This window comes from Ostrea edulis, chromosome 5, assembly GCF_947568905.1.
Source record: "Ostrea edulis chromosome 5, xbOstEdul1.1, whole genome shotgun sequence".
Classification (NCBI taxonomy): domain Eukaryota; kingdom Metazoa; phylum Mollusca; class Bivalvia; order Ostreida; family Ostreidae; genus Ostrea; species Ostrea edulis.
Window position 1 is genome coordinate 60,793,708 of NC_079168.1, and position 17,408 is coordinate 60,811,115.

A 17,408-nucleotide genomic window follows, 5' to 3' on the forward strand; every position below is an offset into this window, starting at 1 on the left:
TTTGTGAAAATTTTCGGTACTATAATGGAATCTGCATCTGGTCAATTTGGTATCCTAGAAGAGCCCGTTAATTACGCTTAACAGATTAAACCAAGTTGATACTCACGGGTGATTAGTGTTTCAGATAATGGCCCGCTAATCTGTCAGGGGTTGTGCGTATTTAGCCTTTCTTCAAAGCAGGGGTAACACATTAAGAAGAAATGTTAAAACAAATAAATAAGACTAAAGTCTGACTGGATAATATGACGTTTTAAAACGTGTACATAAATCATACAGAAATCATCCATGTAACTGTTCATTACAATTTTTTTTTTAGCTAAAGTTTTAACTTTGATTATATTTCACAATGTATGCCCAGACGGACGAAAGAAAGGCATTTTTCGAAAAAGTGCACGAAGAAGCAAGGAATGCAGGAAAAAAGGGATGGGGAGCACTAAGTTTTCTTGTTAGACTCAAAGGGCAATTTTTTAGGAAATATCCTCTTCCAACAAGCATACCTAATATCCCAACTTCGAATATTCGAAAAGATGCTGTTTCCTCAGAGCTTTATCCAAATGATGCTCCTTCTGAGCTTATCTCGATTCAGATATATGGTGATGGGAATTGTTTATTCAGAACTCTCTCTTTTTTTGTGTTTGGACATGAGGACAATTTTAAGGAAATGAGGGTACGAATTGTGTTTGAACTTGTTTCAAACCTGAAGCGCTACACGAATGAAAACACTTTTGTGACCATGTCCACAAACAAAAATTCACTTCAATATGTCTTTGAAAGTTCCCTGTCAGAAGAGTGTTTAATTACTGGTGATTTGATTGCTTCGTTACAAAAGGAAACAATAAAACCAACCCAAAACGGTTACTATTCAAGCCTTTTACATATGTTCGTAGCTTCTAACGTTTTGCAGAAACCAATCATGTCGATTTTCCCCGAGGTGCAAAACCCTGGTGTAAACAGACAAGATCATAATCAGCTTATTGTTCCTCTTGACCGTGCTGATGCTAAAGAATATCAGGATGCTATCCACACCATGTGGACTCAAACAATTGCTACAAAAATAGATGGTTGGACACCTAATCATTTTGTTGCCTGTATTCACAAGCATGAGGAACCTCTTTCAAAGCGTACGTGGTTATTCTTTGAGGATTCTGAACCCCATCGCTCATTTGAACCAAAACGATCACAAGATAGTCCTTCCCCACTCTTGGAGTCTAACACAAATGAGGAGTCTATTGAAACAGGTAAATTTGGGAAAACTGCAAACAAAGAAACAGACAAACATGTTAAGGTTGCTTCCTTTATTGATTCTTCTTCTTCTTCAGAAGATGATATCTCAGAAATACCAGTTCAAAAGGCCCAGGTTGTACATGAAAAATGGCATACACCAGAGATCGGTAGTACCCCAAATCAGCCACGGAATATTTTCTTTCCAGCAAAAAAAGTTTGGTAAAAAGATGAGATCTTTCAATGCCTCCTGGTTTGATCGGTGGTCTTGGTTACATTATGTAGAATCAAAGATGTTGTATTCTGTTTTCCTTGCATAAAATCATTTCAGAAGAAGACTCCCAGTTGTCACAAGAAAGAAAAAGCTTTCATATCAAGTGGTTTTAAAAACTGGAAAAAAGCAACCACAAAATTCGCCGCACACGAGAAAAGTGATTGCCATAAAGAGGCAATGGAAAGGGAGTTTACGATAAAGGAGGAGGTTAAAGATGTTGGAGAATGTCTTTCAAAGACGCACGAAGTCGAGAAGAAGTCTAACAGAGAGAATTTGCTTAAAATCACAAACATTTTAAAGTTTCTTGTTCGACAAGGAATTGCTCTTCGGGGTGACAAAGACGAGAAAAACTCGAACTTTAATCAACTTCTCATGTTAGAGGCTAAACGCGATCCCCAGCTTCAGGAATGGCTACAACGCAAGACAAATAAGTATGTTGCTCCAGCTATACAAAATGAAATTTTGCAGGTGATGGGGTTGCAGGTTTTGCGACAAATTGTTGCTTTCATCAAATCGTCTGAATTCTTTTCAATAATGGCAGACGAAACACGAGATATTTCCAACAAAGAGCAACTTGTTTTATGCATTCGATGGGTTGATCAAAATTTTACCGCTCATGAAGATTTATTAGGGATGTACTGTCTTTCTGACATTGGGGCTAATTCAATAACCCTAGCAATTAAAGATGCCCTTTTGAGGTTCGATCTGCCTATCAACAAAGTACGAGGCCAGTGTTATGACATAGCTGCTTCTATGGCTGGTTCAAAGACAGGTGTTGCAACACAAATTCATGCACTTGAACCCAAAGCCCTTTACATACATATGTACACTGCTATGTACTAAATACCTTATGACCCAGAAATGATTGATAACAAAATGATAAAGATATAAACAACAAAAAAAAAAATTTAAAAAAATCCCTAACACCCCCCCCTCCAAAAAAAAAAACAACAAACAAAACTTAAAATTAAAGTTGAGGGGTTTCTGGGAAACTAATTAGATTCTATGTACATAATTAGATTTATGTACATGACATACACCTCAATGCTTGCACATATTTATGCAGTTATCTTTTTACTAATGGTTTTGTCGATATCACTTTTTTGTCATAAATTACTTTGGTGTGGTACCCCCCTAAAGTGAAATTGCTTCCTACGGGCCTGCTGGACTTCCATCTTTTTCACACTAATCTCAAGTCCGAAGAGCTGGACAGCCTCTGCAAAGCAAGAGAGCACTGCAGGGCTCTTTCGGAATGGGCAATGAGGGCAGCGCCGTCGGCAAAGAGGAGATCTCTTATCATCTGCTCAGGAGTCTTTGTGTGTGCCTGCTTATCTCCTGAGGTTGAACAGACTGTCATCAAGGGGGTAGCGGATGTAAACTGCGTCATCATTGTTGTTTAAGTTTTTTGTGGCTTGCTTTTAAAAGCATCATACTGAAGATGCTGAACAAAGTCTGTGCCAGGACACATCCTGTTTGACACCGTTGGTGATGGAGAAGGGTTCTGAGAAGTTCAGTCTGACCTGCCAACACTGGTTTTCATACAGTTAGGTTACCATGCTAAGAAACTTTTGGAGACAGCCGAGGTGTTCCATGATCAGCCATAGTCCCTTTCTGCTAATTCAATTATTGCTCTCTTCAATTGAATTAATGATATATTCAATTCATTTGAAGAGAGCAATAATTCTTTTCGAGAGATCAACTATATAATTAAAGATATATTCAATTCAACATATTATTCACAATTGAATTAATGATCTCTTTAATTGAATTGTTGCTCTCTTCAAAAGAATTATTGCGCGCTTTCCTTGGAAAAGAAAGGTGTTTAATGAATACTTCCTCCTTCCTGCTCATTTTCACGTTTGAAGTCCTCCGATGTACAAATTGATCTGAAATGATTCGAGTTCCGAAAGTACTTTCTGGGGAGCGGTTAGATTATTTGAATTAACGATATTTTCAATTGAATTAAAGAGATCATCAAATTATTTATACCGAGCTATAAATTATTACGAGCAATATTTCTACGAACTTGATGCTCTCATCAATTGAATTGAAGAGAGCAATAATTGAATGCGCGCATCAAATCTCTTATTGCTCTCATTAATTCAATTGATGCGCGCATCAATTGAATTGAAGAGAGCAATAATTGTCAATGAATTAATGCGCGCATTAAATTAATTATTGCTCTCATTAATTCAATTGATGCGCACATTAATTCAACTGATGAGAGCAATAATTGAATTTGATCTCATACATTTGGTGTATTCCTAACTAACTACATACACACATTATAATCATATCTTTATTCTGAGGCAATACTCACACATTAGACCTATATGGATTCACATATATATAAGATTTTAGGAATAATTTATATATATCTTCAACATCAAAATAAATTTCGAAAAATTCATGTACATTTTTGTACATGTAAATCAACAATGTCATAATAAATATACTTAAAAATCAAAAATAAAATCTCAACAGACAAAATATTAAAAATCCCACGTGCACCAATGGTGCAAAACTATTATATGTACATCACATCTGCATATAGTAAATAATAGTTACAAAATTAATGAAGAATTGAAAACTTAAACACATATTAGAAAAGGTAAGAAATAGAATGACTTTAAGGACAATATCTTTAAGGTCATGTTGGGTTGGTTTTGAGCTGCACATCTTACAATGGAAAATTACAAGTTCTTCCATCTTCATGTAAAATTTCTTTGCAAAATATGAAAAATGATAGAAAAAACTAACATAGCCCACAATAAAAGGCAATGCTACACATAATGAATGGCAATGCTATGCATGAAAGACAACAAATTATCTTTACATCTTAATGTTTATTTGCAACATATTGGGAATATGGAACTGGTATTACTTTAATATTTATTTTTTATTGTTGATTATCAAATCAAATCAAAATTTCCTGTGAATATGCACATCTACACAGTATGTCCATATCATATACATTGTTACATTAAATTGTGTTCTGCCATTTCAGAGGAGTTGCACTGACAAACTGTTTCATTTAATTTTGGCTAAACATCTAAGGGACATAACTCCCCTCAAAAATTGAATCAGAAATTCCTGTGAACATGAACATCCTCACAGTATGACTTTATCAACAACATTTCATGAAATTCTTCTGTTTAGAGGTTTCAGGACTGATGGAGACCAAACTTCTATTAAGTTAAAAAAAAAAAAAGGCATAACTTCCAGAAACAAATAAATCAGAAATTCCTGTAAATATGCACATCTACACAGGAGGTCTATCAACAACAAAGTTTCATGAAATTCTGTTGAGCTGACAATAACACGACTGCTTGATGGGTAAAAAACTTTATACGCTCCACAACTTGTTGTGTGGGGTATGATGATTGAGATGTCATCTAAAACAATTCCCTACAAACCATGAATGTTAACTTACAACCCCAACCTTAATTTTTTCCTCTTGAACACTTCAAAAATTGTCCTTTAATCCTTAAGATTAATTATGTCAATTTTAAAAAGTATAGCTCAAAAGGTACTCAAGATATTGCAAAAAATAAAAATAAAATGTTGACTTCAGGATGCCATTCACAAAACATAAACTGAGATTGGTTTTTGTAGCAACCCTAAACCCAAAATTAACCAGCTCCTGGAATCGTATCTTGAACTGAAACTTTATTCATAAAACATTAAAATAAGCAATTTCCGAGTTGCCCAATAGTTCTTTCCCTTTGTGGAACTCTTACACACAGCGAGACGCAAAACATAATATCGTCCACACTCGGTGGGTACAAATGCTTATCACTGCCTTGATATAATACCTAAAGGCTGATTATCAGACATCATGTAACCACCCAAACTGCAGGGACACACAATATTAATAAGTTTATTTAGTATTTAATAATAAAATGGCTCAAACAAAAATCGATAATCACCATTTTTCTTTGATTAAGATATCACTCGTGCAGAAGAGGAAATAAAAAATAAATTCATATTTAATTTAATGACCTAATTCAATCAAATATTATTCTTGATATGGTCAGTTTAATGTATACCAACAGGTGATATCTTTCATTACTTTTATCCGTATTAACATAGCTAGTCTATAGTATACAGGGTTCGAAATTAACTTTTTCAAGCACTAGTCCGTACGGACTAGTCACTGTTGATGTTCACTAGTCCGCAAAGTATTTCACTAGTCCGCAAAGCATTTCACTAGTCCGTCCAGTACATCATATTAAATGATCTTCATTTAATGAAACCAAACACATCACTGTTGCAAACAATTCAATTTCTGACATCTACAGAAGAAAAAGAGACCACCATATTTTATTTCGCATTCAAGATCTTCAGAAGCATACATTAACCTCCGAGTTATACCTTTTATAAACGTCCATAAGTGCGTTCGAGATCGACGTTTCTGTTGTTTTGGTGCTCAGATCTTAGAGTCACAGGAGTTCGAAATTTTATCAATAAAGTCAATAAAATTCACTCGATTGACCAAGTCATGAGCTATAGTGTTATGAACTACTGTGTTAGAGTCGCGAATGACGAGAACATGTGCGCACAAACGTGCATGTTCTCAGACCACACTACTTGCAATTCTTGCACCTAGAACACGTTCTCGTGATGTGTACTCGGCGTTCGGAATTGGCAGGAATTTGACAATTTGTGCACGTTCGAAGAACGGTGGTCTCGAACACACTCCATGTGTTTGGAAGATCAGGCTGTCATAGCCATGCAAACACTTGACCATGCAGGTAATCAGCCATAAGTTCAAACATCTAAGAGACTCAGACAAATCTTGCTAAAAATCTTTACCAATTGAAGATTGATTTCCGGATTTTCACTAGTCCGTACAGACTAGTGCTATAGAGAGTTCACTAGTCCGACATGTTGTTTACTAGTCTCGGACTTACGGACATGAGTTAATTTCGAACCCTGGTATATGTATACATCTTGTACCCACCCAAGCGTTCAACAAACACTGAACGTACCTCTATCACAGAAGAGCTGATATCTCAGAAGTTGCGTATTAAATTGAAATACCAAACTTATAACTGGCACATATATTAGTATATTGTATTAAGATAAGTATCATTGAAGTTTCATTAAAATGTGTTGATAAAAGAAGATAAAAATACTACTGGCATAAAATATGATGGCAAAATCTGGTGAAATTTACTTGCGGCATAAAATAAATAAAAATAATAGAGAAAATACTGTTTGAAAATTCAGTGAATTGAAGAGAGAATTGACTATGATACGATACAAGTCTACAAAGCAGATCATGGCCCATTCAGCTATGATAACAAAGCTACAAAAGCAATGCATAGCGGAGCATATATCCTTTTACCTTGTTGTATTTTATTTTAATAATTAATACATACATGAACATTAGAACTAATCTAAAACAAGGAGCTTGTACCTCACTGACCTCTGATCTTTTGACTATGAAATTACTTCATGTAGATGCTTCTCTGATATACATGATGTCCATATCCTTGTTAAAATTCATTACATACTATGTAGCCTTGACCAATGACCTTTTAACCCAGAAATCAATAGGCATTTTCCTCTCCTATTCTGTCATCCCTTCCGCAAACTGGTACATTACTCTGTACATGGTGTTCACTAAATTGTTCTGGACGCATATATGCAGATGTGCAAGTAAGTGTTTCTGCAAAGTCCAATCACAATATGATATATATATCCCCTGTAACTTATGTACAATAAAAATATAGCCAAAGACATCAATGCAATTTTTCTGTAAACTGAAGAAAATATGATGTAGTTCTAAGATTAAGCATATATTAGAAAGTTACAATGATGTAACCTAAAGAGAAGATCTACATAAAAAAAACTATACAAGTAAGATACACTTGCATAAAAAAACTGAATACAAAAAAATCCTAAAGTCTTGAATTCAAATCTGTAAGCAAGTGCTTCCTTGCTTTCCAATGAGCTGGTGGTCATGATACATGTAAAACAATAACACAAGATGTTTTGACACGAAATCTATACAATTAAAGTACATGTACTGATGCCTTATAAATAAGCACCCAAAACCATTTAGAATAAGACAAAAATCAGATCCCTGAAAAGTTTGTGGGGACATTTATATCCACCATACAAAATTAAACAATATAGAACTGCCATTCAATACATTCCTACATGTACTTCTGTATAACATATTCTTTCCAAATGAAAATGGTACTCCAACCACACCTTTTCACATGACCACAAGCCATATCCATCTCTCTCCAATTAACACTTGCCACTGTAGAACTATTAAGTTTCAGGAGTAACTATTTTTATCACTGAAGTCCTCATGTTCCATGGCTTCATTTTCAATTGGTTTCCATAGCTTTAATACAGCCACCAGGGGGAGCCCTAAGTTCACATGAATTGTGTGGAGTTTAGATGGAGTGGTCTGGTCCTTCAGTGAATACTTCACACCAATATCAATCATCAAATCCTCCTGTAAATGAATTAAGTAAAAAGTGATAATTATAAACCTCAAGTTGAACATGGACACTACAATCCGGGTAATCTGACCTGTTACAGGATCCATGACTTTTCCTTAAAGTGCACTGTCATACTAACATCACATCATGCAAAAATATCATATCATACAGGGTTTTTAATATATTCTTCACTACAACCAAAGAAATTTCCTTTAGCATATTTCTCACCATTTCTTTTTAGTGAAATGACATTTGTAGGGATGAGTATTGTTAGAAAGTTTTATTTTTAAATTTAATGCAATATATCCTTAACACACGAAGAGTACTGAAAGTAACCACACAATGTTGAGGAGATTGAAGTATTTATCAATTGAATGGTTCTCATACAAATGTACATGCATGGCTATTGAAATATTTTTTGTTTCATTCACATAAGAATAGAGAAAGGGAATCATAACAGGTAAGGGCTGTTCCAGAAATTATCAAATGGGGGGGTCGGGCGGCAAATGATATTTTTTTGTGTGGGTGGTCGTATTTTTTCAGATTTTATTTGGTCCGTGGTTGGACTGTTAAAAAAATATTTATTATGGGTAGTGGGTAGTTTCTATTGTTTTATTTTGTGCCACGTGGGTGTTGAGTTTTCAGAATATTTTTATTGTCGCTCTTGTCGTGTTGGTTACAAAACGTCGGAGGGAAAATTGAAAACGTGCTTTCGAAATGCTGCTTTCAAAATCGGAAATCGGAAGTAACATAGAACTATTCAAGTTGTCGCTCTTTGCAGCGCATAACTTTCCATTACGGCACTCTTCAAATTAGAGGCGCGTTTAGTAGGGTCCCTTTGGACGTGATGGCGGCGAACTCTGTTCTGTAGATTATTACAGTTTACAGTGCATCGATTTTGGGAATATTTTGAAACCAATAGGTATTCCATTTTCTAATAAAAATAGGCAAACCGTAGTTGATTTATACGAGGGTACCGATGCGTTATATTTATCAGTCAGTGTGATGGTGAAATAGAGGCCTCCGGGAAGACGAACGATTCGTAGAAAAACATATCCATACCCATTTCATGATAATAGCATCGTTTGGACTCCCAATCTTTCCAACATTCCCGCCATAGATGCCTTTGATTGTTGATGTGACATCGTTTCTTCAGAACTACTGTGATACAATGTCGCACAGGCATTACCGCGTCATTGACTAGAATGTTTGTCCCGAAAACCTCGCGAGATTTGTACCGTTTTCATTTTTAAAAATATTTTTGTGGTGGGTCTGGTTAGTTTTTTTTTTTAATTAGATGGGTCATTGTAAAATGAGTTTATCAATTTGATGGGTCATGGGGTAATTTTTAATTTTTTTTTTATGGGTGCTTGGTACATGTATATACAAAAGGTGACTCCTGACCCCCCCCCCCCCCCCCCCCCCATGTATTTATTTCTGGAATAGCCCTAATATTGATTTTCATAAATTGTGTCTACAGTGGAGCCTCGGTAATCCGGACGCCATTAATCCGGACGCTTCACCTTCCGAACGATTTTTCTAAGGAACGAAATTTTTATACATTATTTTGCATCATTAATCCGGAAATTCGCATTCCGGATCTGGACGGTCATTTTTTTACTATAAAACTTTAAAATGCATTGAAATTTTGTACCGTTAATCCGGATGGTCATTTTTTTGAGGGAAAGTCTGTGTCAGACAATTTTAGCAAGGCGTAAATTATAAAGAAAACAAGCCAAACTGGCTAATTGAAGCGATTAACTATACCTCGTCAACACCTCCCTTTAATTAGGTGTTGTGTGATGTGTGTCACGCCGAACCCGTGAATCATGACAGATGCAAATAGCCGGTCTCTTTAAGAAGTAAAAGTGTGATGAAATGTTTGAAGTGTAAATGATTATGTTAGTTATTAATAATTTATTTATTTACAGTTACATATAGTGCTTCATTATTTGTTTTAGTGCATACGGTACACAGTTTTATATATTTATTTATAGTGCTAATATACATGTACAATGTAAGCATAGGCAAATAAACTGCACATGTATATTTCAATTTTAGAGCTTTGGAATGTATTGCTCATAGGAGTTATGAGATTGATCGCTGTTCGTTATCTTCACCTTTTATGTAAATGTTAACATTATCATGATTTATTTACTAATGCAAATGGTTAAATCCAATGATAGAATGTGTTTAATTCACTAATACATCAATAAAGTAAAACATATGTGATTCAGTTATCCGGACGCTTCATTTATCCGGACGATTTTGCTGGAAACCAAAGTGTCCGGATTAACGAGGCTCCACTGTATTTGCATTTCTACCCTTTCATTTCATAATAGCACATACTTGTATGCAATTGTAAAACTTGAGCATTAAAAATTATCTCTCGCTTTCTCTCTCTCTATACAGTGTATCTACTGGATAAATTCAAAGGAAGATCCACCAATGGTATAATAGAATTTAATAAAATTATTGTAAGCCTGCCATATAAATGCATTATTTGCTTTACTGCCTCTTTTTAAATAAGTGTACTGTGTAGGGGGAAAATGACTCGCAGTAAAAAATATTCGCTAAATTCACGGTGTTTGTAAATCTGTGAATTTAAGAAATAGTGAATAAGTTCAAAACATACAAGATTGCTATGCATAGCGATATGTCCCCCACCGCCGCAAAAAAAATTCAAGCACAAAGTCCCATAACTCCTTAAAATTTGTAGAGTCAAAATTGCCATGGAATATGATAAACTACATATTGTGGCTAACAATCCTGCAAAATTTGAATAAAATCAGTACAGCAGTCTCTGATAAGTTGTGTCCACAAAGTGTTCCTTTAGTGTAGCATATATGTACAAATTCAACAAAGTCCCGTAACTCCTGTAAAATTTGTAGAATCAAAATAGTGGCACAATATGATCAACTACATATGGTGACTAGCAACCATACAAAATTTAAACAAAATCTGTTGAGTAGTTTCTGAAGAGTTGCATCCACAAAGTGTTCCTACAGCGTAGTGTATACAAATTCAACAAAGTCCAATAACTCCTGTGAAATCTGTCCAATCAAAATGGTAGCGCAATATGACCAACTAAATATGGTGACGAACAATCCTGCAAAATTTGAACAAAATCCGTTGAGCGGTTTTAGGGGAGTTACGTCCACAAAGTCAAGTGGGATGGACAGACACTGGTATTTCTTTGTCCCCTTCTGCGTTGCGGTGGGGGACAAAATCCTGTTTTATTAAACAAAAAGTGCACTCTAGCTGTCATATGTATGCAACAGCTTGTAGTATATGTATAAACCATAGATATTTCATAACCATGCAGTTAATATATCTAGGTTGTTTTGATGTTACACACTTATTTAACACGTTATCAAATTCGAATCAGCATATCATAATAACGTGTATTTATTTTTCAAATAGCCCAAATACCCAAGCTACTCGATAGCTCAATCAACACAACACGATCTTGATTTACCCGAGCGTAACAAATATGGGAACCTCTGATGCTGATTACCTGAAAATTCATAGATATTTTAATTGACATTTTGTGTACTTAGGCCTTTTATCTTTCGAAGATATGTCCTAGTTTTTTTTTGAGAAGTAATGAGCAGTCTTTACAGGAATACTGGACCATTTTTGCAAATTTTCTGATGAATACTGGCCATTAATGTTGAAAAATCGGAAAAATTTCATAATTGATAATCGGTCATAATCGGAAGAACTGTATTGATCAATATAATCAAGTTTATTTGATACATATCAAGTAGTGAACAATGAATTAAGATTGGCTAATACAGTTTGTACCATTTACGAAATAAACCTGGTTCAAATTTTCTTGCCGTATAGACAATTCCGCCTAATGGGGAACAAGTTATTAATAACTTTTCATTCTGCTGAAAACCTTAGATTGAACACATTGTGAAAAATTATCATCACAAAGGCAATCCATTGCCATCAAGTTGATTTATTAACATCGTTCAATCGTGTACGCAGCCAAACAATCCTTTGCCAGTGCAGCGACAGGATGAAGCCAAAAAGGAACAGATAGACGCAATACTGATCGATTGATTGTTTTTCCAAGGTGAAGATAATGAACTGTGACCAATCTCATAATTCCTATAAGCAATACAATAAAACGTCCCTTCCAAGAATAGAATCGTCACCATTGTCGGCGATGGGTGCCAATTTTGGCCGGTACTCGGCGCTTGCAGCTGCTTAGCGGGGAGTGATTTTTATTGTGCCACCGCCCACACCTGCTATGACTTGAAACCTCGGTTTAATTTGGTGGCCTCTTACAACAATCAAGGGGCGCTGTGGACCTTTCTAACCCAAATCCCCACGAGACTTGAGCTCGAAACGAGGATGGCATGCCAGCAAAGGCAGTGAAGCATGGCAACGTTATGGTCCACCCCCCATTGAAGGCAGGAAGTACCCAGTCAGCTGGCGATAGATGTTTAATCCCAGATGAACGCTACCCTCCCTTCTCAAGGTTAACCTGGTGAGTCACTGCATTTATTTAATATTCCTTATTGATATTCACTTAGTTCAAATACTACAGGCAGTTCCGCCTTTGAAAAGCACTTGCACAACATAGCTTGTGGGGCGATATCAATACTCAAACTTATTTTCTGTATATATCTTCTGGCATCCACCATATGCAAATTTATATCCCGGTCATACATGTCCTACATTACATAATATACTTAGCATCGCTGGTGCTCTATTAGTATGTATCTCTATGGAAAACCTATGACACAATTTTGATTGTATCTATTTTGCCAAAATGCCATTCTTGATCAAGGTACTTGGTTATCATAGGTTTCATGGCCTTTCAATAGGTATGGCTTCCGAGTCAGTCAAGCAATGGGTACCAGATAGTCAGATCATGCTACAGAATTCCAATACTTGCTTACCCTTCATTTGCCTCATTCTGTAAATTAGTCTGTAGTTATGTTGCGTTACTTTGTATTCATTCATCAATACATGTGGATAACGTTCAGGTATACCTGATTGTGCCAAAATGGCGGCACAGCATAGACCAGGGGCTCGGACCTCAACCTACCACGAGGTTCAATTTGCAATGCGGCCAACCACTACGGTTATCTCGTCAGGTTTACTTGCTAGGCATTATTGGGCCCAAAAGTTTCAGGGTGTGCAATGTAATGCTTTTCACAGCCACAGTGGTTTACGGGTTTCACTACATCATGATTACAATTGTAGGTACCAAGGACCTCACAGGTGTCAATTTATGCAGAGTTATTAACTTCATACAGTACACGACACGAGTTTTATGCGTGTTCCACGCAACACGGTGGAACAAATTTGCCCCAAACACGGTGGACCTTTAAAATTGTCGGCACCTTTGAAGTCCTATTTTTCCACGCGAGCTAGACATTGAAGTCCACGGAGGATCTCCGTGGATGCCACCGCGCATCTCCGTGGATGTCACCTGTACCCCCGTCGATGCCACCGTGTACCTCCGTGTGATCAAACAAAGAAATAATTTCCGAAATGATTCACCCAAAAAACCTTTTCGCTTGGCCAGCATGCATGCCCCCCCCCCCCCCCCCCTTTAGAAATTAGCTATAAATCATTCAATTCTTGTAATTGTTGTTTAATGATACGTTGGTGTTTTCGGTACATATCCGTATGTAGACTTCCCTGCAGACGTTCACACCTTTTTATGAAACGCCCAAATTCTCGACATCCTGTATATAAACACCTGTGTTATTCCTACCACTCGTCGGTACATTGTTTCACGGCACGTGCAGCACAATTTCACCAAATAAAAGAAGGGTCATGAACAACGACAATCACATGCCAGTAATTTCAATTTGATAAACAGCAGTTCAAAGAAATGTGTACCATAAGCAATAGTTTATTTTTACGTAAAATTTTCATTGTAATTAGGAATATGTGATTAAGGTCAGCTATATACAAGTACATGTTTACATTGGATATGAATTTCATTATATACTCAACTGTGAAGCAATGTGAGTAAAGAATCAAATTTTTATCACCTAAACAAATAAATATTAAAAATATCTTTACTTTTAAACAAACCTTTAGAAAACTCCGTACTTTCATTAAGAAAATAATAAAATAAAATGTGCTCCCCTACCTAGAATACCCATACTTCACATTAATAATAACACGTTTTTTTTTTTTTTTTTATTTTTTTTTCCTAACTTGATAAATACTTTATTACGCGCATGTATTATTTACTAAATGTATATATAACAGCTTTTTGTCTTTATATTTTTGTATACCATTGCATAATGGTGATGAGATCCAATAAATTGAATTGAGTACATGTAGTCTTGAAATATCACAAAGTAAAGAGTTGACAACGATTGAAATAAAAATGCAGACGTTTTCTCGTTTATTCAGTAACTCAATAACTTGCGCGTCTTCTGAATGAAAGTTGTAAAACAAACGTACTAGGTTTTGGTCAGTTATAACATAATACGGGGGTAAAATTCATCTAATCTCCGCTAGCAATGGGTTTTGAGTCAACTGTGCCTTCGTGGACGAATAATCTCGGCTAGCGAAGATGGAAAAAAAGCCTAGATAGTCCGCTCGCATTAACATGTATTATGAAGGTCCAATCGAAGAATTATCCAGTAAATCCAATGATGTTGCAGTATATATAGCATTTATTTATTTTATTTTTGACTGAGAGGGAGATAGACAGCTAAGCACGTAACATCGTTTTAGGGGGGGGGGGGGGGGGGGGGGGACTTATTCATTAGTCCTAACCCGGACCAGCCGAAAAATTTAACATGTAAAGAAAACAAAATGGGAAATAAAAAAAAAATCAGAATGAAAGGAGATGGATAATTAATCAGAAAGAAATTGTACTTTCAAGATTTATACTGAACGTATTAAACTTCCCGTATCTGCATACATTCATGAATATTATAATCAATGATTACCAATGCTCTCTCTCTCTCTCTCTCTCTCTCTCTCTCTCTCTCATTATCTAATGCATCTAAAGATTAAATTGAAGATTTTAATAATCGATAGCGTATATGAACAAAAGCAAATAATCGTTAAGTCATTTCTGTTTATATGTATATTAGTTGTTTTTTTCATGAAGTAGTTGCATTTGACACCGAGGATTTACATCCTTGGATATTGATTACAAGCACGTAGAATCGGAGAGGGTGTACTTTGAAAACTTGAAAGGTTTTCGTAATCGGACAATTTAAGCACCATTTTTGTTGTTATTTTATTGCTTATCAAGAAATTTACACAACTTAACCGGCAACATACCCCTTCTGATACATTGAAAAATATAAGTAATGTTAGCACGGGGCTCTATAAAGTCCAATCTGCAGTTTGGTCATACTTCGTCATTCAATAACTTATTCAAAATAAAAAAAATGTTTGTCGGGTTAGCGGTACTATGATGTATGACTATAACAATGACCTGTGTATAACTTGTACATTCCTTGCAAATTCGAAGGGGTTTTCGCCTCAGTAGAACAATGGGGGTCAGCTAATCCGTGTATTTGAAATCAACAGAAGTGCTTAGCTTCTTGCGGAAAGTGTGAAATATATTGGGTCGGCGCAAGATACCCGTGATCTTAGACTAGAACTGATATCGCGCCGACCCAATATATTTCACACTTTTCATGAGAAGTCAAAACCCAAACTAGTTAACCGTAATTTAGTTATACTGTGACAAGACCCTAGGAATTTGCATGGTATATACTTATTATACAAAAATCATTGCATTATCCAGACACTCCCGATGAACATTTTTTTTAAATGAAAACCTCTATAAAAGTACATCGAACATAAGTCTCGGTCAAATGTAATTAACTCGGGATTTTAAAAATAAATCATTCGATGATTTGTATTTTCGCTTCTATTAATTACGTAATAAATTAATTCCAATTTGTTAATCATCGACAATGCTCTAATTTCTATATTGGATCAAGATTTGTCAAGATGCATATCAACACACTATGATGGAGGTAATTATGTTAAACAGCGCATTTGTCAGAGAGAGAGAGAGAGAGAGAGAGAGAGAGAGAGAGAGAGAGCACATCGGTAATTATTAAATATCCCTATCACATGTTGCACATGTATGTTTTTCATTTACTGAATATACTAATTCGCATTCAAAACAGGAATTGCCTGCAAGTACGCATTATTTAAACATAGAATTTAAGAATATTTTAATGAAGAAAGAAGATTAAAAGAAAAAAATTCAAAACCAGGTTTTCTTAAAAACATAATATGTAGTGTTTGGTATCGTTGGAATCGGCTCAATATGCTGAAAAACAATATAAGTATCAGGGGGGAAATTATTGACATTTTTTCTTTTCTTACAATTCCACCCTTATCTTGATTATTTGGCCTGCGGCACATTTTCACATCTCCCGCAAGGTGCCCGTGGCCAGAACAAAGCTCTTAGCAGCTGTGTGTATTCGCAAATAACACACACCATGGAACACGGAGGACACGGTGTATCTCCGTGGATTTTCCACGGTGGGGTGTATAAAACTCGTGTCGTGTACTGTAGCACTTGATCTATTATTAACAGTCCCTATGCAATTAATTACACATTATTGACTTGCTATTTCAGCAATTTGCTTCTTTTTATTTTATAAAGTTTACAGATGATTCTGATAGCGTAAGTGATGTGGAGCGATATATGCTATTTCGTGAACACGTTTCAGGTTTGTGCTAGAACCAGCCTCTGTGTCTGAGTCGCATGACATTTTCACCTTACTTGTGATTCTTTGGATCTTAAGCACCTTCCATAGCAGAAAGACCCTAGATCCATATCATTTTTTGTTTCCGATATTTCTCGACAATTTCAATCTAATTTTGGACTTGTAGATTGCTGATTGGTTTGTCGTTGTTTATTTGAATGTCAAGCCTGATCAGAATAGTTATATTGTTTGGTTCATTTTGAAGTCAATCACACTATCTATTCTATTTCTTGTAAATAATTGACTGATTTTGTCTCAGATGTATTTGGCATTGACTTTTTTCATAATTCATTCAATAGGCATTTTTGGAGTTTGTATGGTTCCAGCAGTCAAGAAACCACGTCAGGAAGTGTCATGTTTTGTTATTCAACGTTTCCAACGTTTTCTAACCTTTACATCATGTTTTAGTATAAAATGGGGATCTCGAGATGCTCGCTCTCTTCTGCTCAGGACTTGTTTCGAGGAGGCGTGCTTTGGGGGTATAGGCTTAGGAGTGTTGATGGGCTGGGTAATTTTGTATTTTGGTTCAAGCAATAGGTTTTTAATTCTAATTCTTAGCTGAGTTTGGAGTATTTCTTGCATGGCTTTGAACATTTGGATTAATTTGACGAATTTATTAGGAATTTCCAGTCTAAAAAGTTTGATCCATTACAGTTTATTGTTAAATCTTAGGAATTGTTGAAATTGATTGATTTAGAATTGTGCCATATTCTGTTATCCTCC

General features: G+C 35.7%; 1 protein-coding gene across 1 annotated transcript in view; it reads right to left on the reverse strand.

The window, feature by feature from the left end:
• Positions 1-3,776: 3,776 nt before the first annotated feature.
• The window catches only part of LOC125649737 (mucosa-associated lymphoid tissue lymphoma translocation protein 1-like), a 102,810-nt gene continuing 89,178 nt past the window's right edge, over positions 3,777-17,408 (reverse strand). The window contains exon 18 of the mRNA XM_048877457.2: positions 3,777-7,970. Within this exon, the coding sequence (XP_048733414.2) occupies positions 7,788-7,970 (183 nt within the window). The 3' untranslated portion in view covers positions 3,777-7,787. The remainder of the gene's footprint in view (positions 7,971-17,408) is intronic.